Source organism: Amblyomma mixtum, chromosome 2 (genome assembly GCF_055824585.1).
Source record: "Amblyomma mixtum isolate Tamu chromosome 2, ASM5582458v1, whole genome shotgun sequence".
Lineage (NCBI taxonomy): Eukaryota > Metazoa > Arthropoda > Arachnida > Ixodida > Ixodidae > Amblyomma > Amblyomma mixtum.
The window spans coordinates 222,784,032-222,807,732 of record NC_143013.1 but is presented as its reverse complement, the minus strand read 5'-3'; the positions used below and the strand labels follow the sequence as shown (position 1 = coordinate 222,807,732).

General features: G+C 51.2%; 1 protein-coding gene across 1 annotated transcript in view; it reads right to left on the bottom strand.

Moving 5' to 3' along the window:
- Nucleotides 1–8,690: 8,690 nt before the first annotated feature.
- Nucleotides 8,691–23,701, bottom strand: part of LOC149362713 (LIM/homeobox protein Lhx1-like) — a 182,138-nt gene continuing 167,127 nt past the window's right edge. The window contains exons 6-7 of the mRNA XM_089573180.1: nt 11,813–11,998; nt 8,691–10,889 (exon numbers count right to left, since the gene is read on the bottom strand). Of these exons, the coding sequence (XP_089429306.1) occupies nt 10,696–10,889; nt 11,813–11,998 (380 nt within the window). The 3' untranslated portion in view covers nt 8,691–10,695. The remainder of the gene's footprint in view (nt 10,890–11,812; nt 11,999–23,701) is intronic.

Genomic DNA, 23,701 nt, shown 5'->3' with positions numbered 1-23,701 from the left:
AGACGCGGGTTCGATCCCGGCCGCGGCGGCTAGAATTTCTTTGGGGGAGAAATTCTAGAGGCCTGTGTACTGTGCGATGTCAGTGCACGTTAAAGAAGCCCAGGTGGACGAAATTTCCGGAGCCCTCCACTACGGCGTCTCTCATAGCCTTAGTTGCTTTGGGACGTTAAACCCCATAAACCAAACCAAACCAAACCGAACCTAAACTGCAAATCTAGGAAGGGCGAACGTTTCCGAGGCAGCGATTAATATTTTCTGGCATCTGCTGAACGCGCCAGGAGTGAAGCGTATTTGTGCGCGTATTTGGCTTGGTTTCCAGCGCACCATGATTGCGTCACTATCTTGTGGTCACATGCCTCGCAGTGCTTGGCCACTGCGCTTCGCTAATTTTGACACCAACTTTGTGCTCCTTCATCGTTCACTTGAAATACTTTCTTGCCCCAACCTGCAACGCCGGGTATTGAGAACAGGCATGGGCGTCCGGAGGGGGGGGCAAGGGGGGGCGGCTGCACCCCCCTGGAAAATCACTCACTCGAACCGTGAGTGATGGCCGCACGCCAGGGGCGGTGGTGCGCTCAGCCAAAAGGGTAAAAGCAGCCCCGCTTCCACGCTTTGGGTCACATCTGCGAAATGCCGCGTCCGGGCACGCGTCTTTACGCCGTTTTCAAACCACGCCGTCGTTAGCTCTGCTGAAGGGCGACCTGTTGCAGACATACAGCGGCACCGGCGAGCATGTGTTTCGAGCCGTCTTGAGATGGGTGTCTGTTTCTTTGATCTCTAGAGAGATGGCGACATGGAGGCAGACAGTGCACAGGGCACAGGTCGCTCGCTAGAATCAGGATACGTTCGTACGCCGGCCACCGATGAATTCTTCAGGAGGAAAGGACGAATGAGCCGTGTCCACCCCCGCTTTGTCGGGCTGCTCAGGGGCGAGCGGGCGATGAGTTGTCGCCGCCGCCGCTCGCTGTCTCCTCCGATCCACGGGAGAGCTCAGTGCGGTAGAAGCGCCGCTTTCAGAATCTTCGGCAAAGGGGATTAGCTGGTTTTGTTCACGGCGACGCAGTCTCCAGAGGCGCCCCCACACCAGCGTTCCTTGCGTCTTCTTCGAAAACCAGCGCCTTTGGTCAACGCAGCCCGATGGCGCCTGCCTGGCTCGCCTGTCACCTCTGGCTGGGCCTCAAATCACAACAGCGCCCATGTACTGTGCGTGTCAGTGCATGGTAAAGAGACCCAGGTGGTCGACATTATCCGGAACTCTGTACTACTCCGTCCCTCATAGCCTGAGTCGTTTTGGGGCTCTGAACCCCATAAAAACACAAAAACAAATTTTCCGACCGGAGTGGCGAGTGTCCCTTCCCCTCGGAAGTCGCGCGGCGTTCCTTTCACCCCCAAAGCCACACGTGCGCGCGCCTCTGTGTTTGTGCTTCGGTGTTTTTACTGGCCGGTTGTCAACGAAGCTGAGAACAACCAAGACAGCGGACGAGAAAACGACGAGCGGCGAGCAGTGTGTGCGGTTGCTCGACTGTGCGGATGCGCGGGCGAGATGGAGCGAGGTGTATGAAGCTGCGAGCGTGCATTTATCTTGTAAATAAGTTTTCGTTGTATATATAGTCATCTTTTGTTTTCAACGTACGCGTTAAACCGTTTTTCCAATCAATGTGTATGATGAGTGTGCACCGAGAGCGTGTGATGAAGCACAGAAATGAATATCACCCGTGTCCCCACGCAATTCGCCCAGAAAAATCCGAAGCGCCTAGAGTTGCTGTTCAAGGAAGACTGACTGAGTGACTGTAGTTGCGTGTTTGTGAATATATTGTGCTGTGTGCTGGTCATCAATCCGGGTGAGTCGAGAAACCGTATGCAGCAAGACTGAGCACTCTTCTCCACGAAGTGATAGTATCTTTTTGCATTTTTTATTAATTTTAATTGTTTCTTCGTTGATAAACTCCAATGTATCTCTCCTAGCCGCGCTTTAATTTGCTGTTTGTAATTTTTCTTCCATGTGTGTATTTTACTTATTTTTTATTTATACGTAAATAAATAAATTCACTCCGCAAATAGTGCCTTTTTGCTACGAATATACCCCCCCCCCCTCCGGCGCCAACAACCAATGGGGCCCCCCCCCCTGCAAAAAATTCTGCGGACGCCCTTGAGAACAGGATTTACACAGTGCTTTGGGCCTTTTCTTTAGGATGACGCTCTTCCGGGCGAGCCAGGAGGCGTCCGGTGGTGGTAATTGACTTACTTGAGTATTGTTCGCACCCCTTCCTTTCCGAGAATACGAGCCGATGTTGTGCTGGCACCTTTTACGCATGGTCTGTATCGCGTCTTTGACGCTGGCGTATGCTTGTGCTAGGCATAGAATTTTTTGCTTGTGTCTTTTTTGGTTTCAGGCGATACGTGGAATGAGCAAACTATAGTATCTTTTACTTCGGTGGTCAGTAAAAAAAAAAACAGTCGCCGTATTCGCTTTTACAACGACACGGAAAGCTGCGATCTGCCCTCAACGCAGCGCCGGATCCGCATCGGCAGCTGCTCCAGTCCTCAAAGTGACGTCACGACCTCTCTTGACCAATCACGGGCGGCGGCGCGCCGCGCGGCGTGCCCCGCGGCACAGGCCGCATATTTCGGCTAAAAAAGGCAATTCGCGCTTGTTTTTGCCTTATTTGGATGAAATATTCCAGTATATAGCATGAAAAACTATAGGATGCCGCTGCCAGCCCGATTTTCAGAAAAAGTGCTTCAGTCTCCCTTTAATACGCTGCACCGGCCAACGAACATGAAAGCCCGAAGAGGCATCAGGCAAGTAGGCCAGTTTTTTTAGTCCTGCAGCCTTGGATGCATACTTCCGAAATACACCATTCCGTGAGCAATACATGTCGCCATCCTTTGTTTTGAAACTGAGTTTCGAAACTCTAGAAGCGGCTATTATTTCAAGGGGCGGATTTAAGGGGGAGGCGGTCGCCCCATCCACCCTAAGGGAGAAATTTTACGCAAGGACACCGTGCTGAAACCCTTTTTTCTTTTTCGGAGGAAAAAAATCCAGATCAGATGAGACCATCCCAAAACCTCCCGCAGCCCAACTCCCCCCCCCCCCCCCCCCCCCCCCTCCTCTGATAGCGGCCCATAAATCCGCCCCTGATTATTCTGGCCTCAGAACACGCAAACGAGGCGCAAGCCTGATTGCAGTTACTGGAGATAACTTAAGGGGATATTGAGGATAAATCGAAGTTGGGTTGTTATCGATAGATTACCGCTCTATAAGGCCTCATAAACGTGTCGCTCTCTCTCCGAACGGGCCTTCAGGCGGTGCCTAAACGTCTCCTAATTTTGTTTTGCGGTGATTACTCCAGTAAATTTCCATGTCCCGGCGATGAATTAAAGGAGTTGTGAAAGGGGCTCTCAAAACGATGCGGTATTCCTGGGATGTTGAAGGACGCCCCTTCATGATTATTCTCCATCAATAATTTTTATGCGTTTTATAGAAGATGAGTTATCTGTAGTCAAAATTTGAATTTCAGCGCTTTCGCGCCTTTTCCTCTCCTATTGTCACTTATTGCACGCTCAAGGGTCGGCACTCCACGCGCGGGAATTACAAATGGGTGGAGCTTGCTGGTCCGCCGGAGCGACGCTGCTGACTTGCAGCAGCCATGTTGCGCGACGTCTGAAGGAGTCTACCCATTGACCATCTCTGCACATAAATACGCAGGATCGTACGACAGAGGAGGGTGCGAGCATCAAAATGTTGCCAAAAAGGACCCGCCAACTTTCGCGTGTGATTGTGGATTCTCTGCTGTGTATCATCATCATCATCATCATCAGCCTGACTACGCCCACTGCAGGGCAAAGGCCTCTCCCATGTCTCTCCAATTAACCCTGTCCTTCGCCAGTTGCGGCCACTGTATCCCCGCAAACCTCTTAATATCATCCGATCACCTTACTTTCTGACACCCCCTGCTACGCTTGCCATCTCTTGGAATCCAGTCGGTTACCCTTAAGGACTAGCGGTTATCTTGCCTTCACACTACATGTCCTGCCTAAACCCATTTCGTCCTATTCCTTTCAACTAGTCATTAACACGCATTTGATTCATGACCTGCTCTGCTCTCTTCCTGGCTCTTAACGTTACACCTATCATTTTTCTTTCCATAGCTCGCTGCGTTGTCCTTAACTTAATCTGAACCCTTTTCGTTAGCCTCCACGTTTCAGCCCCATAGGTGAGTACCGGTAGGATACAGCTCTTGTATACTTTTCTCTGAAGCGATATTGGTAAAATGCCATTCGTGATCTGACAGAACCTGCCATATGCGCTCCACACCATTGTTAATCTTCTAGTTATTTCCCTCTCGTTATCCGGATCTGCGGTCACTACCTGCCCTAAGTAGATGTATTCCTTTAACGCTTCCAGCACCTCGCTACCAAATGTGAACTGCTGTTCCCTTGCGAACCCTTGCGGTTCCCTTGTTCTGCTGCGTATACAGGAGTGTATTATTTGGCTCAGGTGCTCATGACGAGTGACTGTAGTAATTGAGCGAATGTAATGTACCCTCCTCAAACACGCGTGGCTTGAATTCTTTTATGTATGCATCCTTCAAGCTGCTTGTGGTATCACAAATGAGGACTACTGCACTCATATACTTTGCGCAAACAACTAGATTTTGTTTACTTGATATAAAACGCAATCTGCGCTTTACTTGTAATTCTCTTCTCTTTAGTAACAGTTGAGCCCTAAATTTTTTATGCAGTTCAACAGCTTCATAGGAATCGCCGATGCGATGTCCTGCCATGGTAAACGCTTAATAGTCGGTACACTGACATCGCGTAGGATCAGTGCTTTTCTGTAATTTTCCCTACTTTCTCCGATGTGACCAGTACTTGATTTTAAAGCACTTTACCGAGAAGTACATTCGGTGGCCGTTGGCATTGATTGAAACAGCCTAATTTGTTATCCACAAGCAGTGGCGACAACTGTTGCTGGCTGTTTTAAGTATTGCTCGGCAGTCTGGGTCACACTGGCGCTTCCCATTCATTTTACTGTATGCGCGTCGGAAATCACGCACACGAACTCTGTGGTCCTGCTAGAACTTCTTGTCGCAGATGGTGTCGTCATCTATTAAAATTAAGCATTTGGTACGCGCATATCGCCAGTGAGTGTTGAAGTGTGCCCATATAAAATGCAATCGCCTGCAGGAACCGGCGTAGACTTTCCATGGGATTCCGTTATCGTCAGAGCATGCCTCGATGATTCATTCTCGTGAATCCGTACTCCCGTGTGCTTCCAGGATGTTGAAATCATTCTGTGGTGAAACTCCATCCACCGCAGGTTGCGAACTACAGCACAGGGTGAAATTATTTTTTCTTACATTGCGTGCATTTTCATCCATATACGCAGGAGACCTCTTTGACTCGCGATGCCTGTCGCATCTACCGCACTTTTTCCCGCATGTTGCTGACTGCAGATCGGTTCAACCAGTTGCTGAACGGCAGTGGTGGGAATTCTGCGCCATTTCATTAAACTTGCTACATGCTGATACCAATCAATGATTTTTGATGGAATTGCGCCACTACTGCGCCAAAATGCCATTCCAGCATCCGAGAACTCCAGCAAATGCGAGGTGGAACAGGTAACCGCTGAAAATGCGCAGGCATGAGTCTGGTTTCTTCTCTCAGTGTTTGACGAGAAAGATGAACTACGGAGTCCAAATCCGCCTCGTTTCACTTGTTAGCCCTTTACCACCTACTGCTATCTGCCTCGACGATGCTGCCAACATTGTCTGAAACGAACACGGCGAGAGTTCGTAACGAGTGGATGTAGTGATTGAGCGAATGTACTATCAGCGTCAATTGAAACGCGAACAAGCCAATTGAAACGCGAACAGCCCAACTCGCAGATATTATACTAGGGAGGCAAAATACATGAGCAGTTGATTTTCCCATCGAAGCCGAAAAGACCGCTCTTCTGAAATGTTAATAGGCCACGCCTGTATTTCATCTCCAGCCTCTAATATGCTTGATTTTTTGTGCTCGCGTTTCAGGCGTTTTGTTCGCGTTTCATTTGACGCTGATAGTACGTACAGTGGTGAGCAGCCTTGTCTATAGAGCGCTCGGGCGGTGCACTTCCTTGCAAACAAATCCAGATTTTGTGGCAGCCTCTAGGGTCCAGCTGCAACGCTTGCACGGAAGTAGCGCCAGATAGCCTCGTAAACAAAGCAGGCACGAAAACTTTGCCCTGTAATGAGGGGCTGCTCTCTAATTTCGGTTTTTGTTACCAAGTGCGCACTGCTCAAGCGCTCTAGACAAGGCTGCTCACCACTGTGCGTACTCTCCTCAGACACGAGTGGCTTGGCTTCTTTTGTGTATGTATCCTACAGGCTGCTTATCTCACCTATTCGTGCCTGATATACAGTGTTACTATAGTTGGATACAACTAAAGAAGCCGCAAATGCCCATTGGCGCCGACCGATTCTCATGACGTCACCGTTAACCATTTTGGACCTGCTAGCGTAACCTCGCAGAGGGTGGCAGAAGAATGGGGATAAATCACGGCTTAATCAGATTAACCATGGTGCTATGAGGATCAGTCGACACCATTGGCTGGAGGGCCTGCTTTGAAGGGCTCCTGCCGCTTTGTTGTTGAGTTGTATCCGACTACAATATTATAGGTAGAAACACGCACAAACTTCACCTCTGTCAACATTCGCTATCAGTGTTCTCACCTTTGATAGTGGCAATGCAGGAGTTTCTCAGAGTACTTTATTTCTTCTCACCGTGCTGTCAGATCTGGAAGAAATACTGCTGCCGCCATGTAATGTTCCTACATGAACCTCTGCCAATACCAACCTTGGTAGCATTTTCAAACTGCGTTCTCAGCGTCTTTATATGGGTTTTAGTCGATTTCCCTGTGGTCGATTTACAATATCCAGCATAGTTGGAAAACATCAGCGATACCTTCAGGAGGAAATGATAAAATAATTTTGCAACTAACGTAAACAGCGCCTTGTGCATCGATGCTCGTTTCATTGAACCACAAAATCCGTGCTTACTGAGCAGCTTACACTAGTAATCAGTGGAATCCATAAATCCCTTCCAAGGTGGGCGCACTGCTAACATCGGAGACCTAAGATGGTCCTCCATCCTCCTCTAGTCGCATGACGGCCTTAGGTCTGGCCGTGGCGGGAAGTAAAATGCGCCAAACAGTTCGAAGGCGCGATGTGAACAAAGCTCTATATGGGGCTGGCGTGTTCAGCCTATGTTTTTACAGGTGGTACAGAAAGATGGTAATACTCGAAGCTTACTGAAGTGACCCCGCTACACTAGATACTACAGCTGCTTACGCTGGCTAATGCATCTCGATGAAGTTGCTGCTAGGCGCAATACTGACTGGCGCGCCTGAAACGACACTGGTCCGACAAGAAAGTTGCTAAAAAATCTTGTTCTGCCATGAAAAAGCGCGGACTCAAAATGATATCTCAGAGACTTGGTAAACTTCATTGAAGTGAACTTATATGTTCACCGAGGAGGACAACTCCACTGAATAATTGCTGTTTGTGAAAATATATTACCTGGCTTTTTCTGGGTGCGTTAATGTTTGTATGGCAGCAAAAGATGCATTTGTGGCTGAGATAAATTGAATTAAAAAATTCGCCACCAAGTGATTTAAACCCGTAACGTTCACTGCGAGAAAGACCGGTCGACGCCATTTTGAAGTGCATGAAGGCGCAGCAAAACCCGTGCTATCCGCGAAAGAGTTCGGTGTCGACGCAAGTACTATACTTGCGAAATCGGCCGGTGATGGCGACACCGGTGTCTAGCTTTTTTTTTTCGTTTCTGTAGCTTATAAAATATCCGTTCTCGGTTAGAGCGGTTTTCTTTGTCGCTAGAATGCGGTAACCTATCAATACAGGCGAATTTCAGTTTCTCCCTAGTGTCTCTTCAATTTCAGAGTTCGCACGATCCCTAATGCGCAGAGCGTCGCCTCGTAGGCGCTTATTATGATGAAACAGGTTTCATTCGACGTGACTCCTGCAAGCTTCCCGTGATGTTGGCGGGCATTTTTCACGTCAGAGTGCTGCGTGATTCTAGTGGTCCGACTCTGCAACGTGCCATCTCACAGGATTGTGAGCAGATCATGTTCGCCTAGCTGCGTTAGTTTATGGGCGACAGGTGATCTTCACATCTTATCTATATAGTAGGCGCTCCTGGCAACCCAGTAATTACCCGGCTCTAGCACCAGTTACTGGAACTGATGGTTTCTGGTTGCTTACCGGAACAAGAAATAATATAAACAGGTATTATTATTGCATTTACCTGAATGATGAAGTTTTGTGCTATATTTTATAGATGCACATTCAGACTTAAGCTAAATAATTTCTTCTCGTACGCCCTGCACCCAACATAAGCATAGACACACTTAAAGATAGACGTTTTACCGTTGATGACGGCAGCCTTCCCATATTACCTTGAGCCGACCGGTGTGAATGTTGTGCGACCCCAGAATAACATTTTCTGAAGGAGTTCACCTTACTCCTCTTCTTCTTTACATAAATAAATCTTCTTCATCACCATGCAACCGGACGATCCACGACGATCTGGTAAAACGCTACATAGGTGCGATTCGCGTCACATGTAGCAGACACGAAACCACTTCGCACCAAGGAACGACAGAAAGACATTGGGTTTTGCAGTGATTTTTGTTTTTTTTTAGTCGCTCTTATGTACAGAAAAAAAAATGAACTTGAGGGACGCCCGAGCTTTGCACGAACAGCGCGCCACTTCCACAGCTGGTTCCGTCTTCACGTCCCGCTACTCGAGATGTTCCTCAGACTCCCGAGTTCTTCCATCAATTTGTTCTTGACGATCGCGCCCCGTCGCGTTCATTGTCCGTTTCACGACGCCGACGACCACCGTCACCGCGGCCAGCATTGCCCAGCCTGGCGTGGATTTCTCACAAACATGCCAATAGAAAGTCTTATAGACAGTCTATGAACTGGCTAATGAAATTTTTGAAAGAAGTCGAGGGATGGAGAGTGTGCCAGGCCACCTTTGTTCTCCCTGAGTCCAGCCGAAGGCCAAGAAAAAAAAAAGTAATTCTGAAGTGGCGGAATAGACCAAATTTGATTAGCACTGCAGTACTGCAATTGAGAATGGCTGCTTGCGAAAGCCAGAAGATGGTCTCATGTAACGCGCGTTTCGGCATTTGGGCCCAAGAGTTGGAGAAACCGGTTTCGCTCCGATGCCTGTGCAGCTTGCGTTTCATTTGTCTTACCCTAAACCTGTTCTATGAGTGCACCGGGACTGCTCCGAGTAGATAATGATCGGCGTTTTTTGTTTTCTTCCTGTTCAACAGGGCGGCCATTAAATACTCCGTGAAAGACTACAGCTTGCAGGGAAGGGAGAAAAAAAAATCTCGACGGTGATTTCCGCAGTAGGCCGTGTTTGGGTAGCAGAATATCGAGGGGCAAAATTTAGCGCCGAGACAGGACTGTGTCTGGTTCTGCACTCTGTCGGCATTAGATTTTCTTTTTTACTCCGTGCATAATGCGATGCTCGCGACCTCTGCAGCTGTGTTGCATTTTTCGACACGCACCTCTGTACAGCCCCACTGAGTCTTTCAATCACTACGCCGCGTACCCTGCCGTCAGCTGGACTCCGGGCTCTTTTTTCTCCGGCCATCGCACCGCTTTCGCGCAGTGAAAGAACGAAGGAGAGAGAGAGAACGAGGAAGAAGAGAAAGAAAGAGAGCATAGGGCGGGCGGGGGCTTCTTGTTCGGGGCGCGCACATTCCGGGGCCACTCCCCAGACGGCGGCGGCGGCGGGGGAGAGGGCGAGAAGGAAGAGGGTCTGTCTCCGGAAATTTGATAGGAGAGGAGGAAAGACGTCGCCGCCGCCGCCTAGCGCAAACACGCACACACGCACGCACACGCAAGGTCGTCGCCAGCGCCTTTCGCCATCTTCCGCGACGAGACCGCTGTCGTCGGCAGCGGCTGCTTGAAGCGAGTGATCGAATTTGCAGGAGGGGGTTGAGGGCGATGGCCATGGTGAAGAGGGTGAGGGCAGAGGCTGCTGAGGCGGTCCTGTCAAGAGGTCGGGGTTGAAGAGATGTTTGCTGTCTGGCCGAAAGCGAAGAGTTTGTAGTCATTCTCCTTTGGCCTGGTTGCCGCTCGAACTTGAGATTTCATCGTTTTGCGCGCGTGTGTACACTGCCAGTCTGGCCCGGTGGACGAACGGAGGCTGTCGCGTCTCCTGCGTCGCTTCTTCCTTCTCTTCCACTTTGCTTTCAGCAAGCCGGGTTACTGCTACGAGCCAGAGAATCTCGGCGCGAAGAACGCTGCGTCTAGGGCCTCCTACCCGCACTCGGAGCAAGCTCTTCCTTCTAGGCCATTTCAAGGTGAAAATAAAACCTTACGGGCTGGCCGAGAACACGAACAAAAAAAAAAGGTGCCATGAGTTCCATAGGAGTACACATTTTTTCCTTCCTCCGTATTCGCTGTCTCCCTCGTTGCATTCGCCCGGCTCCTCGCGTCATTCAAGAACTGTTCGGAAGATGGCGCCGCCGTCTGCCGTGCGCAGACGTAGCAGTAGTAGCTCTGCAGAAGCGCGGGCGGCGGGCCGCTGCATTGAGGAGGAGAGAAGGACGCGCCCCTCTCTCCTTTCTTGCGTTTCTCTCTCTCACGGGGATGGGCGGTGCGGGTGACGTCACCAGACAGGCGTTTCGCTGATTGGCGGGTGGTTGAGCGGGGCGAAGCCGCTGTCGGCGCGCGAGGGCGCCCCGTAGGGCTCGCCCCCCTGCAGGCTGAGCACGGCGTCGGGGCTGGGTCCGCCGCGCGACTGCTGCGACGACGTCGGCGGCGGCTGCAGGTAGGGCGCGTCTGAGCCGAGGTTCACGCTCCCTGCACGGAGGAGAAAATGGACGCGCAGAGTTTTAAACACAGGCTTTAGCACGACTACAAAACATACATGTTTGACAAATGTTCAACATTTATAAACTGAGATGCGTAAAATTTCCGCATGGTAAGCTGCACACTCGCCATATATCGCCACATTCGTAGAACTCAGCGGTCTAACCATCATGGCTATCTGCATTCTCGCCATACACAGAAGCGTTCAGTTCCACGTCCATAAATAGCCCCAAGCGCCTGCTTCCCCGGCAATTCGCGGTTTTGGCGCCCAAAGTGGGGCTGCTGAGAAAAAGATTAATTCATTTGCTTTGGCGCTGAGCTCTCCCTTTAAGCGTGAATAAAAACCCAGTTCTAGGACGTCGATTCGTGTATCAGAGACCTCAAGTGATTACTTGTCAAAACTGCTAATAAAAATTACCTCAAACAGGTGAGCAGACCCTTGTGAACGCATTATACTGAGCTCCCGTTCCCGTCAGCATTCTACTACAGTGACCTCTGTGCTCTGCGGGCGTGGAAGCAAACTGTGACGTCATTGCGAAAAAGTTGAAAGCGTACAGGTGCCTGAGATGTAAAGTAGAGCACAAGAACTCTGGGAAAATCGCGCTGCTGTTCCCAGGCCGCTAATAAGGCGGCAGTCAAATGTACTGAAGCACTGGTCAGTCAGGTATTCCATGTGTGCCCACACTGTATGGGTACACATCCGCTGCCAGAGAGCGCAGCGATGCAGTTTTTTCAGCGTTCGCGTGTTCCGATTTACTTTTGAGGCGGCTGTACGCTTGGCATCTGCGTATGCATGATGCTGTCGCTGGAAAAGATTCAAGATGGGAGGCGCTTGAAGACTGTTGGTATGAAGAACGCAAACGGCTGTACAAGCGTAATTCTTGTCGTATACGTGCACATGCAGTTGCACGCACCTGGTCCCGAGTGGGAGTCCAGGGGTCCGCCGGAGCCCTGTCCCTGGACGGGACCCGAGCCCGTGGGCGGGAAGGGCATCCCGTCGGGACCGGGAGGTGGGGGAGGAGGTGGAGGCTGCTGCCCGGGAAAGAAGTCGTAGAAGCCCGCCTGGGGACCGTAGCCGAAGTCAGCCGGGTTCGACGAATCTGCACGGCCAAGGGACAAACCACGCATGAGACACTGCGGCATCCGTCAAAATAAACTATAATGCAGTTATTGATCAGGCGCTCGTGGAGGCCGCTGTTTTCGACTTCCACTACTTCGCTGCGCGCCGCGCTCAGAAAAAAAAAGAAGAAATTAGAGAGCTTCCCGCATATCTTTCTGCTTCCCGGGCCCTCCAGGTAAAGCTGCGCCTGTATAGATGCTGCGGTGGTGACATTTTTTGTGTCCGATACCACAACGCCATATTCTTGGGAATCGTGGCAGCTTGGAGGAAAAAGAATATGTGAATAACGGAAATGTAAATGTCCGCTGTTCTCAGCCGTGTTTAACAGTATAGGCATGGTCATGATGAAAACGACGTGCTTGATCAAGATTTTTTTATTATTATTATTAACAGCGCTGTCGTCTTCTTTCCCCATATGCAGGCGTCATTGCTTCTATCACGTGACTCGCCTACGGGCCCGCGGAAGGTCAGGCACGTTGTATACAGCAGTGACAGGTCGTGTCGTCGGTGGCTTTTCAGTGGAAACACGCACAGTTATGTACAGTCTTGGTCAAAAGTCTTAAGGCCAAAGGCTTTTCGCTTCAGCCCAATAATAGAGCCATTACGGCACTTTTAAAGACCGAAAGACCTTGAAATGACAGCAGAAGATTTCTTCTGGATGTAGAGAAGCTTCCTGATTGACTCGTGCTTTGAATGATCCGCTACACAGGGCATTAAAGGAACATTCATTTCGCTGCAAGTAAACGCTGCGGCCTTAGGACTTTTGACCAACACTGTACATGGGCGGGAAAAAAGGCATAGCGGTGAGTTTATGCAATTTGTTGTGCCTTGGCACAACACTGCACGCTACTTAGGCTGCATGTATACCGTTCGCTACGGGAGTCCCATGATCCACGCTCTCGTTCATAATGTTGTTACGAGGTGCATATAATTAGGCCTATGTGCAATGCGCCGTGCTCAGTATCGCTCCGGTAAATAATTTATGCTCTCGCTAACTTAGCCAGGTGGAAGAAGCCTGCAAGGTTTTTCTTGTCTCTGGCTCGTTCTTTAACGCTTCACGACACCTTGGAAACCGATATGTCCTCAGCGCACGGCCATTCTCAGGGCATTGTTTGTGGCACCCTCAGTAGTGCAAAATATGTCATGCGAACTGTAGCCCTTCGACCACTACCGCTGCTTTTGCGGTTCATTAATACACATTGGAGTTTAAATCACTGTCGAGCCAGGTAAATGTCGGAAGTGAAAGTGTGGATATGGACTAATTTCGACAACATGGGATCGAAAGCCACAGCTCTGTGTTTTCTAGGGTGGCCGTCGTCTTTTGAACTATTGCAAACCCCTGTCAAGTTGAAACAGACTGGCCGTACTTTGAGTCCTTCAAAAGGTGAAAATCTCAATAGACGCATTTTCGTATTTCGCCTCCGTTGAAACACTTCCGCTAAAATCGGCATCGAACACGCGATAAATGAGTTGTTTTTCTGAGGAATGAAAATGGCGCAGTAACTGCCTCATTTAGCGGTGGAAGCATCAACCGCGCCGTTATATAGGGAAAGGAGGAAAGTGGCTGCGAAACAAAAAAAAAAGAGGAAGAGTTGCCGTCGCGGCTCCGGAATAGTTTCGACCACCTGGGGATCTTTAACGTGCACTGACATCGCACAGCACACGGACGCCTTTTGCGTTTCGCCTCCATACCGGAGCGCGGCCGCCGCGGTCGGATTCGAACCCTGGTATTCCGGCTCTGTACCCGAGCGCTCTAACCACTAAGCCACCGCGGCGGGTTCAAAAAAAAATCTGATTACCTCACGGCGCGGTTGAGGCGTATGTACACCGAGAAGTGAGAGTTACTGCTCCTTTTCTGAGCTCGAAACCAATTTATTTGTTTAAAGTTGCACTTTTGCACTTGGCCTGCGGTTACCGCGGACGGGGTTCCAACTCGTCACCTCGCACCACCAGCCCAGCGCAAAGCAACGAACCAGCGCCGAGGGCGAAGGCATTGTTGCGCTATTGTGCAGGGCAGTAAGTTCATATTTCCGTCGCGTGATGTGACAAAAATGAATTAACAAGAACAGTCCTGAGCAAATCACCATTTTGCATTAAGCAGGTGCTTTAAAGCTTCAAAGCGTGGACTGTAAGACACAGAAGAAGTGTGTGTGTTTTAACACCCGTTTGGACATCTTTTCAAAGGTCGCGTGATGTTAATATACTTCATTAAATTCACTGCAGCGAAGCAAACAACCTTACCCTCTCTACACCACATTCCAGCCGGGTTGCAACAGGAAGCGGATGAGTAGTATACCAGGTGTTTCAGGGACGACTTTAAGTCATTTTCAAAAATATGATTTTTGAGGTGAAAATATGGCGTTTACTCCATGCATTGCCAGGGTTGGCGGACACCAGAAAACTGGTGAATCGGGCCAAAATACATGCTCATTCGGAGAGCACGCAGGCAAAGCATCCCTTCCAGTGCAATAACTACTCGAAATAACTAAATTTTTTCGAGCCACAGCGCCGAGGGTAATCGCGTTTTCGAAATTCTAAAAACTGATATGGCTATTACTAACTGAAACCAGGCGCCTAACTCTAATAGTCAAAAAGTTATTTATTCAGAATTAGTTAGCCAGCTTTTTTAGTTGAGATGATTCACCGGTTTTACGGTGTCCGCCAACCCTGGCAATATAATGCCACCAAAGTCATATTTTTGCTCCCAAAATCCTATTTTTGAAATTTACTTCGTTTTCCCTGAAACACCTGGTATGAGGGTCACCACTCAATGTGTGGCCGTGAATACCGCGGACGGGCAGGTCCTCATGCTAGCTCAAGGTTCCCCATTTAAAGTTCTTTCTCAATCACTAAGAAGCTACTTATCTCTGGCAGTCTACTGAGCAGCTATTCGCGTCCCAACTTGCCTCGCGCTCTTCTCCCTGCTCGGATACCGCGCTGACAGCCCAGGGCCTACATTCGACAGCACGTAATATCGCCAGCACTGAGCGCGTAGCATTTTGAGATCTCAACGGCTGGGCATGCCGTGAAAGTACGCGTACGCGGTACTACACCGCCAGGCCGCGCCGCGCCTTTGAAATTCGGGTCGACTACGTCCCAGCACGCAGCGGACACCGCTCCCCGCGTGTGACACGCGTCGCGACGTCGCGCTGACGACTGGCCGTCGTTGGTGCCACGCCGCCTGCAGCGACAGCGGCAAGGCCTTGGCCCCGTATACGCGGTGTATGCGCCGTCCGGCAGCGGAGCTAAGCAGGGGCACGCCGGAGTTCAGAATGTGCGCACATGCACGTATGGTCGTAAAATTCGCTATAGGATAAGGGTGCGGGATATATATGTCGTGATCCATGACAAAGAGCTGCAGCGCAGCGTGGACAGAAACGACACACGGAGACAAGTTGACACGCCAGCGCTTGTGTTGTGTCAACTTGACGCAACATAGCTGCATGGTCTGTCAAATTGACAAGCAGAGATGCATTGCGTTCCTTTCTCCTTTTTTTTTTTTTTTGCAATGGAAGCACTATAGCTTAGCTGCGCCGCTGCTCTCTTGCATCATGCCCCAACTCTCCCAGCAATCCGTTATTCTAAACACCAGTATATCTCTACCTCCACATACGCTCTAGAATAGACGCGTTCGTGATTTTTTTTTTTTTTTTTATCGAGAGCGCCAGGTTTGCCTAGGCCTCATGAACGGTACACGTACCGAGCTATAGAATGTCGCGAGCTTGACTCTAATATTTTTTCAGTCTGAGCGTCTGTGCGTCGGGAAGCCTAGCACAATAATCCGACATTACTGCTCACTGCAGATAATCACGTCTAGCTTGAACACGTGCCGTATAACCAGCACTCAAGCGCTTCACGCTGCTCTTAACGAACGAAATAAAATTTTCCTTATGTGTGCGCATACGCGAGCAGCAACACCATCTTCTGCGCAAGTCAAAATGTGAGCTAGTCAGACGCTAAGTAGTGCAAATGATGTGACGACACTGCGCACATACACGCGGCCCTGTTGACTTCTTGACAGCTCGTGTGTTTGAGCAAGTGTGCATTTGCAGCGAACAAACAAAATTATATCGCAGGAAAGCCTGCCCGTTTCGATGCAAAGTCGGAAAGATTCCCCGTCCTCGATGTAAAAGATCCCTTCCGTGTCCGTGTTCGTCCGGGCACCGTACACCTCTTCGTGGAGCATTTCCAACGTATCTCCGCAGCATTGGGAAGCCGACCCCAGCGTTGAATCTTATAACCCCGATCGGCACATTTCACACACAACTTGGCGGCCGGTGACAAGATCGGCACTGGAATGTTCGAGGTACGCTTTCGTAAACTCGGAATCAAGTCCAGAACTCTTGGACATCAATTTTTATCCTGAGACGACTACGGAATATTGTTAGCTACTCTTATGGAAACACTGAGGCTAATGGTCCATTCTTCCGTTGCGTAGCAAAATATTACTTTTGAAATTTGTCCATCAATGGCATCGAGTAGGTAAAACTGCCATAGAGGACAAATTGTGAACATTTTTGACGATATTAGAAATGTCAATAGCAAAAAAAAAAAGTCAAGCCTGCGAGGATAGATATGTCGATATGTTGATTGTTACACTAAAATCTTATGATATATGCAAAAAAATGCGTTCATAAACAACTTCCCTTTAAAAAAATGACCTGTCCAGAATTTCTGGGTACGAGTTGCCACAGGACTTCCAGTTGCCCCAGTCCGACAGTTTAGACCGAAGAGTCTTTCCAGCTCTCTATCGCTCACCTGTCACCCTTATCACTTGATCGCCCAGCTGCCTTATAGGCTGCCATCCTTGAAAACAGCGTTTTTTAAATGGACAAGCCAGCGTATCACGGCAGAAGTACCGCGTAGTTCACCTTTTTTTCGGCTCTTGACAGCAATGTGAATAACGCAATACCCAGAAATGTTGGCAACGCTGCACGATCATAACGTTCGCACGCGGCACAGCGGAACATGCACGCTACACACCCGATGAACCATACGGGGTAATCGACCCCTAACGAATGCCACAGCAGGTGCGGCACACACATGATCTGCTTGTCTCAAGAGCGCACAGGTCACTCGTGCGTGCATATCACACACGCGGCCGTCTCCCAGGGCAGGGTCGCGCCAGGGAAGCCCCTGGTTGTCAGCGTGACCCGCGACCTCCGCGCGGATGAAGCGGTCAGGAAGGCACGGCTTGCCACCGTCTCCGCGGGAGGGCTGCGGCCGATTCAGAACTCGCAGCCACCTCGACCCGTCTTCTCCTCCTCCTCTCCTTCGCACTGTTCCTCCAAATTGTACCTGTCTTTTGCTGTTCTCCCCGTGTGTACAATGGTCGCGTCCCTCCAGCCCCTCCGCCAAGTCGCCCTCGGGGGCGCCATAAGACGAGATGTTTTCGCCTGTTCCCCCCTCGCGAGTTGTTCTTCACAGGCATAGCACACGCGGGGCCACACCGCGCATTCGAGGAGGGCGCCAGGAAACAAGACTCTGTCGGTGGACACCCGCCGACACACGGGGCGGCGGCAGCAGCGCACCTCATGCACGCGTTTCTGAGCGGGTCAATGCATGCACGCCGTTCTTCCTCGGGCTGGAGGAGAGGCGTGTGATGGAGCAGGTCGGCCGAGCGGCCGCGTCCCGCTCCTCCATCACGCGCCACCGTAGCAGCAGCAGCGGCGGCAGCGTAGCAGCCAGGAGCAAGACCCTCGACGTAGTAGCGGCGGCAGTCGTCCTCTCGGCCGCAGCTCTCCAAGTCCCGGAGCGCGCGGCGACTCGACGCTGCTGCTGCTGCGGGCCGCGCCGGTGATCCGTCAACGTCATCCCGTCGACGTCGCTGCTGCCGCCGAGGTCGCCACCGCCGCTGGCTGCTGCGGCTCTCGCCTTTTTTCTTCCTTCCCGCGTGACGTGCGCGCGCGCCGAGCGCTCGACGGGGCTGACGCGTTTTCGTTTCGCCTCCTCGGCTTTCTGCGTTCCGCGCTGGGCGCGCGCGTGCATCGCCCAAGTGGTGCGGAGGAGCGGGCCTTCGCGGCTCCCGCCGTATCCGTCCTCCTCTTTCTACGCGCTCCTCCGTGTGCTACACATGCCGCGAGCCGTGCCTTTCCTACACATGCCTCTTCTCTCTCCCTCACGCTTCCTCCTCTTCGCCTCCGTTTCCGAGCTCGCGCGCGCCTGATTGAGGCCGCGGCGACGGAGGCGAGTCGGCAGGAGACCTGCGCGCTGGCCTGTCGGCTGCAGCGAAGACGGACGCAAGCTGTCGAAGCGGCGGCTGCTGCTTTTGCCGCGCCTTTTGTTTGTTCGGCGTTTCTTCCTTTAGTTCGCTTCGCGCTCGGCATTGAGTCGGCTCTTTTCTTCCACGGAAGTCGGCCCCCAGCGAGAGAAAGACAGCTCTCCTTTGTTCCCGGCTGTCAGAAGGAAAACAAATCCCGGGGCGAATCCCGTGGTCGATTCCCATCCTTCTTACCGCGCTTTCCGCCGGCGGCGGAGAGACGTCCGGGACTCCGCTGCCGAGACCCCGTAGCCACCCAGCATGCATGCACGCATCTCAACATACGCAAGCATATGCGCTGAACGGAATCTCCCCTGTACATGGGCAGCGGACGCTTTCAGCCTCCTTCGCCAAGAACTTCAGCTCACCGCCCTATCCAGGTGCGGAAGGGCAACTGAACGGTTCCTGCATCTCACTCTCGAGCGCTCTTGCACTGCTAGCCTTCTTGCGGACTTCTGGCCTGCACGATAGGTTGTGACTTCATCGAACACTGACTTTTTAGAGTGTCTTCAATTTTCTGTTACTCTCCTTTCTCTTTCATTTCTTTTATACCCTCACCCCCTTCCCCTCGTGTAGGGTAGCAAGCCGATTATTATTCAGGTTAATCTCCCTGCCTTTCCTCTTCTGCCTCCTCCTCCTCCTTGCACGCGTATGGCACGTGATGTCATGCAACGAGGGAAGGTATGCAGATGGAAAGAGTGGGTACACCTCGTAGTTAAGTGGAAGCAATCGTTGTACACCCCGTACATATGAGAGCGTACGTCAGTACAAGACCACTCGATGTTCCCCTGCAGCGACTCAAGCGCGGCACAAATACGGAGTTCCTAGCTAGGCTATTTTCTCACGGAATGGCTGGTTTTGCGGTAGGTTGCAACCCTTGGAAAACATTGTCCTTCCGAAGTACACCACAGCGAAAAGCAAAAGCAGGGCCCACACTTGCGCTCATGGTGCGCACTCGCGTTCCGAGGGATCCAGATGCTGCGGATACCCAGCGCTGGCGACGATCCGAGACGCCGCGCTCCCCGGAGCGAGACCGGCCGACCGATGACGACGGCAGCCGGGAGTGTCGTTCGTTCGGCGGCCAAGCAGGCAGGGGTGTTGGAGGGGTCCTCCATTGCGACGCCTCAACGCGCCACCTCATTAATTCCCCTCCCGCGCGCACTCTCCTCCTCGTCCCGTCCCGATGAATTATCCCTGCGTGAGCAGGCCGCGGCATGCACGCTGGGGCAGGAGGACACCTATAATGGCCTTCGGCGTCGTGCCAAGCGGCGCGTATCCCGTCCGCCCCGCCTCCTCCGCTCCCCGGGGACGGCCGCCGAGGAGGACAATGGGTCCGCAAGGAGCGCCCGAGGCTCGGCTCTCCTCTTCCTCGGTGCCGGCCGCGAACACCGGAAGCTGCGGCCGCCCTAGAGGGCGCAGGTGTCCCCCGCTCAACAGCTTCGGAAAGGAGCGAAGAAGCGTCCGGGAATCCACGGTCTATACTACGGCGACGACGGATATAGCTTCATCTAAAGTTATAAAGCGCATTGGCAAGACGAACGCCGAGGTGGAACAACAGTTGGACAAGGGACAGCGCTTTTCCTTTGTTTCTCTCGGCTCAATGTTTGTCTTGTCAGTGGGCTTTGCCATTCTATAAACCGTCTGCAAGTTCCGTTCATGCAGAGATAGCGACAGCGCTTGTGCCAGCATTGTTACGTGAGGCGACAGCGCACCATCGACGTGTTTTGATTACTCGATATCTGTGGAAAACAATGACAGCGGCTGCTTATCGGAATTTCCTAGTTGGAAGGTGCGCGAACACCGGTACGGCGGTTTGCCGCCTTTTTTTTTTTTTTTAGTAAGCAGTGGTGGTAAGTAGAAAAGTTTTTAAGAGCGGTGCTTAGAACGGTAAAAGCACGGGGCCGTCATCAAGGAGCAGTAGTTCTAGCATGCATATTGGGCAACCTGTGGCGACTGTGAAGAAAACCTAGTCCCTCTTCTAAGAAAAAAAAAAAACGCGTGAGCGTCACCATCTACTACTGTCTTAATCGCATCTTCTACTGCCGCCAAATAACTTTGCATTATGGACATCATGGTGCAGAGAACGCAGGTAGATGGGTTTCTTGCAAACACCAAAGTGAACAAGGAAGGGGGAAGCCTCAACGAAGTTGCAAACGCTTCGCCAAGAGGACTTTCTTCTTGTCAAAACGTTATCAAGTTCCTTTACGCTTCTCCTTCTCTTGTTCACTTTCGTGTTTGCACTATTGAGAGTTACATATCTACCTTGCATCAGTTGGGTTGCAAACAGTCCTGCTGCGAGATATGAACTGCGACCTGCCAATTATTAATTGTCCTTCTGACAATTAATGGTCGGCAAAGATAAAATGTGCCCAATGGGGACATATGGATTCAATAGTGGCAAAAATACGTTAGATGTATATTGTACTGGTCCTTTTTTTCCTGCCAATGCGCATTTACACTACTACCGAAGGCGAACGGGACAGTCTGAAACTATAGGGAAACAAATGAAGAAGATGGCAGAAGGTAGGAACTAGGGGAGGGCCGAGGGTGATCGCACGTAGCCACAGACAGACAGGAGGTTTGCCTGCGGCACTGGCCACGTGAGTCTTTTTTTTTTCTTTTCTCGGAAAGGTGGCGGGTAACGTTTACGTACGCGGACACGTACGCGGTTGGGGTCCCTCGACGGGGGATGGAGAAGTGGGTCGCTGTTGGGTCGGCGCTTGCACGCTCCACTTGGGCCCCACCGCGCGAGACCTCCCCGGGGACCCCGCGCGGCCAGCCCAAACCACCCGAACGCTCTCTTCTGGGGAGCGGGGATCGCACCGTATACGGGCTCGATTAAAGAGCGCTCCCGCTCCGTCTCTCCTCGGCGAGGAATTGCCCCGCGGTGGCATCGTTTAGTCCTTTGTCTCGGGGAGCCCATCACTCCCGCCGCCCCACGCGTATACGGGGCGTGCTTGTGCAGGTGCACGTATAGACGTGTGGGGAGCACAGTAGCCTCCTCCCCTCCGGGGAAGCTGTGTGGCCGGCCTGAATTATTGCGCGCGCGGGAGAAGGGCAGCGGCATGGGGACTGCTCGTTTTGAGTTTCGCTCTGCGGGTTTTCGTGCACGCGCGAAGGAGGAACGGGACGAATTAAACGACGCCACGCGCCGCGCTGTTCTGATGGAATGACGACGCAGCTATAGATGGGCGACGGGTGACACGGTTCGTGAAGCAGCTCCGTGAACGGGACGACGACTGGAATTCCCGCTGAATGGCGCTCACTACGTGAAATAGGGGAGGGAGGTAGATTCAGGGGCAGGACCATTTTAAAAAGGACAGTTAAAATCACAACCAAAATCGCCCGGTTCCGCGTCAACCACATGCTACGAATTCCAGGAAAATGAAGAAGGGAGATGCCAGTGCTCGATTCTTACGAGTGAGATTATTCTTTAGAAATGGAGTGCGATAATTCTTACAGAACAGCAATGTCTTATCACGTGTAAGCGGTGCTCATGGACATCGCATGCTTCTTGAGCGAAATCGGCTAGGAAATGTGTATGCCCTCACGCTGCGCCACACTCTGCTGATTTGAGCGAGTGATATACATACAAAAATCGCTATAACGAAAGGCTTATAACAAAATAATGGATACAACGAAGAAGTAGTCATTCCTCTCGCGGGGTTCGATAGGAGCGCATGTACTTGATTGCTTGTTTTTACAAACTAAAATTTTGTTACAGCGGGATATAACAGACCTCCAGTGAGCCCCACAGGCCATTTCGTGCTCAATATGTCGATATGTAACGCTGCATGGCGCTTCCGTACCGGTTCAGTTCCAATCACGGCGCATAACTTGCTCTTTCTAGCACGGCAGAAAAAAAAACGGAGTGTCTAGCGTTCCGTCCAGACGGAACATTTGCTGCTGCTGCAGTTCCGTCCAGACGGAATATTTACTGCAGCTAGAGTTCCGTCCATACAATAGACAGTTTTAGTTTCACGTACGTAGAAGCTTTACGTAATTAGAGCGCTTACGGGTCACCAGTGCGCATGCGCAGAACGTGAAGTGTCTGTGTGGGTCGCACGGACGTACGTGATTCGGATCTTTGCGTTGCGGTCTTCACGTTGCGGTCTTCACGTTGCTTGCGTACGTGGCGTTGGCAAGATGGCGGTGCCCTGCCCGCCCGCTTCACAACGATAACAGCTTCGTCGCTAATCCCTCGACGTGGTATCGTGCTTTAAGCTGCTGTATTTGCCTTCAGTTGGTCCATTCTTGCTCTCGCATGACGTTTTAAGTGAGAACTAGCTTTTGTTTTCCAGATAGAAATCTGTTTCAGCAGCTTCTAAGCCTGACGGAGAAGCGTTTGTGGTCGTCACAGCAACGAGTGTGCCGACGGTCTCGCGAGACCACGCGAAGCTAAAAACCTCGCGGGATATCGCGAGACCCTCGGCACAGTCAGCGGGAAAAGCAAAACGGTGCACGTTTTGGCTCCACACGCAGACGTCGTCAACATGAGTGGGACACCAGCGCGCCTTCGCTTCTCGAAAAGCGATGATTTAAATATGATGCGGGTCGTGAAAGAATGCAATCCCTTTGAAGATAACATGCAACATGCAGTTCGGGGGAATAAAATCGCTCAACGTTTGTCAGAAGGCAGGGGGAAAGTGTTTACCGCCCGCACTGCGGCTTGGCCTGGCTCCGCTCCAAGCATCTCGACTAAGCAAAATTAGTTTTCTTTATTTGTACTAGATGGCGCGGCTCAACATGATAGCGCATTTTTTAGGTTCTATGGCAAATCTACAAAGTTTGCGTCCCGTACGTGTAGCTGAACTGTACGAAGCGACACGAGCGTACGCTACGTACACTCACGCTTACGTGCGTGAAGGTTCTACGTACGTAAAACTAAAACTGTCTAATGTCCGTACGGCCCATACTATTCAAAATGGGTGATTTCTACCCGCAGAAAGCATTCATTTGCGTATGGAATAACCAGTTGACCAAGCTGTATCCAGATGTTCTCTCTACGCATGTATACGGCACCAAAATATCTGTCCGCGTACTGCGTTTAGTTACATCCTCGAAGGTATAACTTCCGTGCATACATGCAGGATCGGGAAAATGACACTGTTAGAAGCAGAGTGCGGAAACTCTTCGCGAAGTGAAGTGAAGCCCTGTTGCTATTAATGCTGCAAGATGACGTAGCGCGAAAAAGAATAAGACGTACACAAACGGTCAACAAGCATCATGCGAACGCACCAAAAACCCAAGCCAAAACTCGATCTATTGCCATTTCTCACTGACTGCTTGGAAAGTAAAATGATGCAGCAGAATATCCTGTCACACATTAGGCGGAACAGGATTGGCACTTTTTTAAATGGACATGCAAAAGTCTGCAAGCAAGCTGGTTTCCCAATCCCTAACGCCTGCTTTAATTCCGTCTTG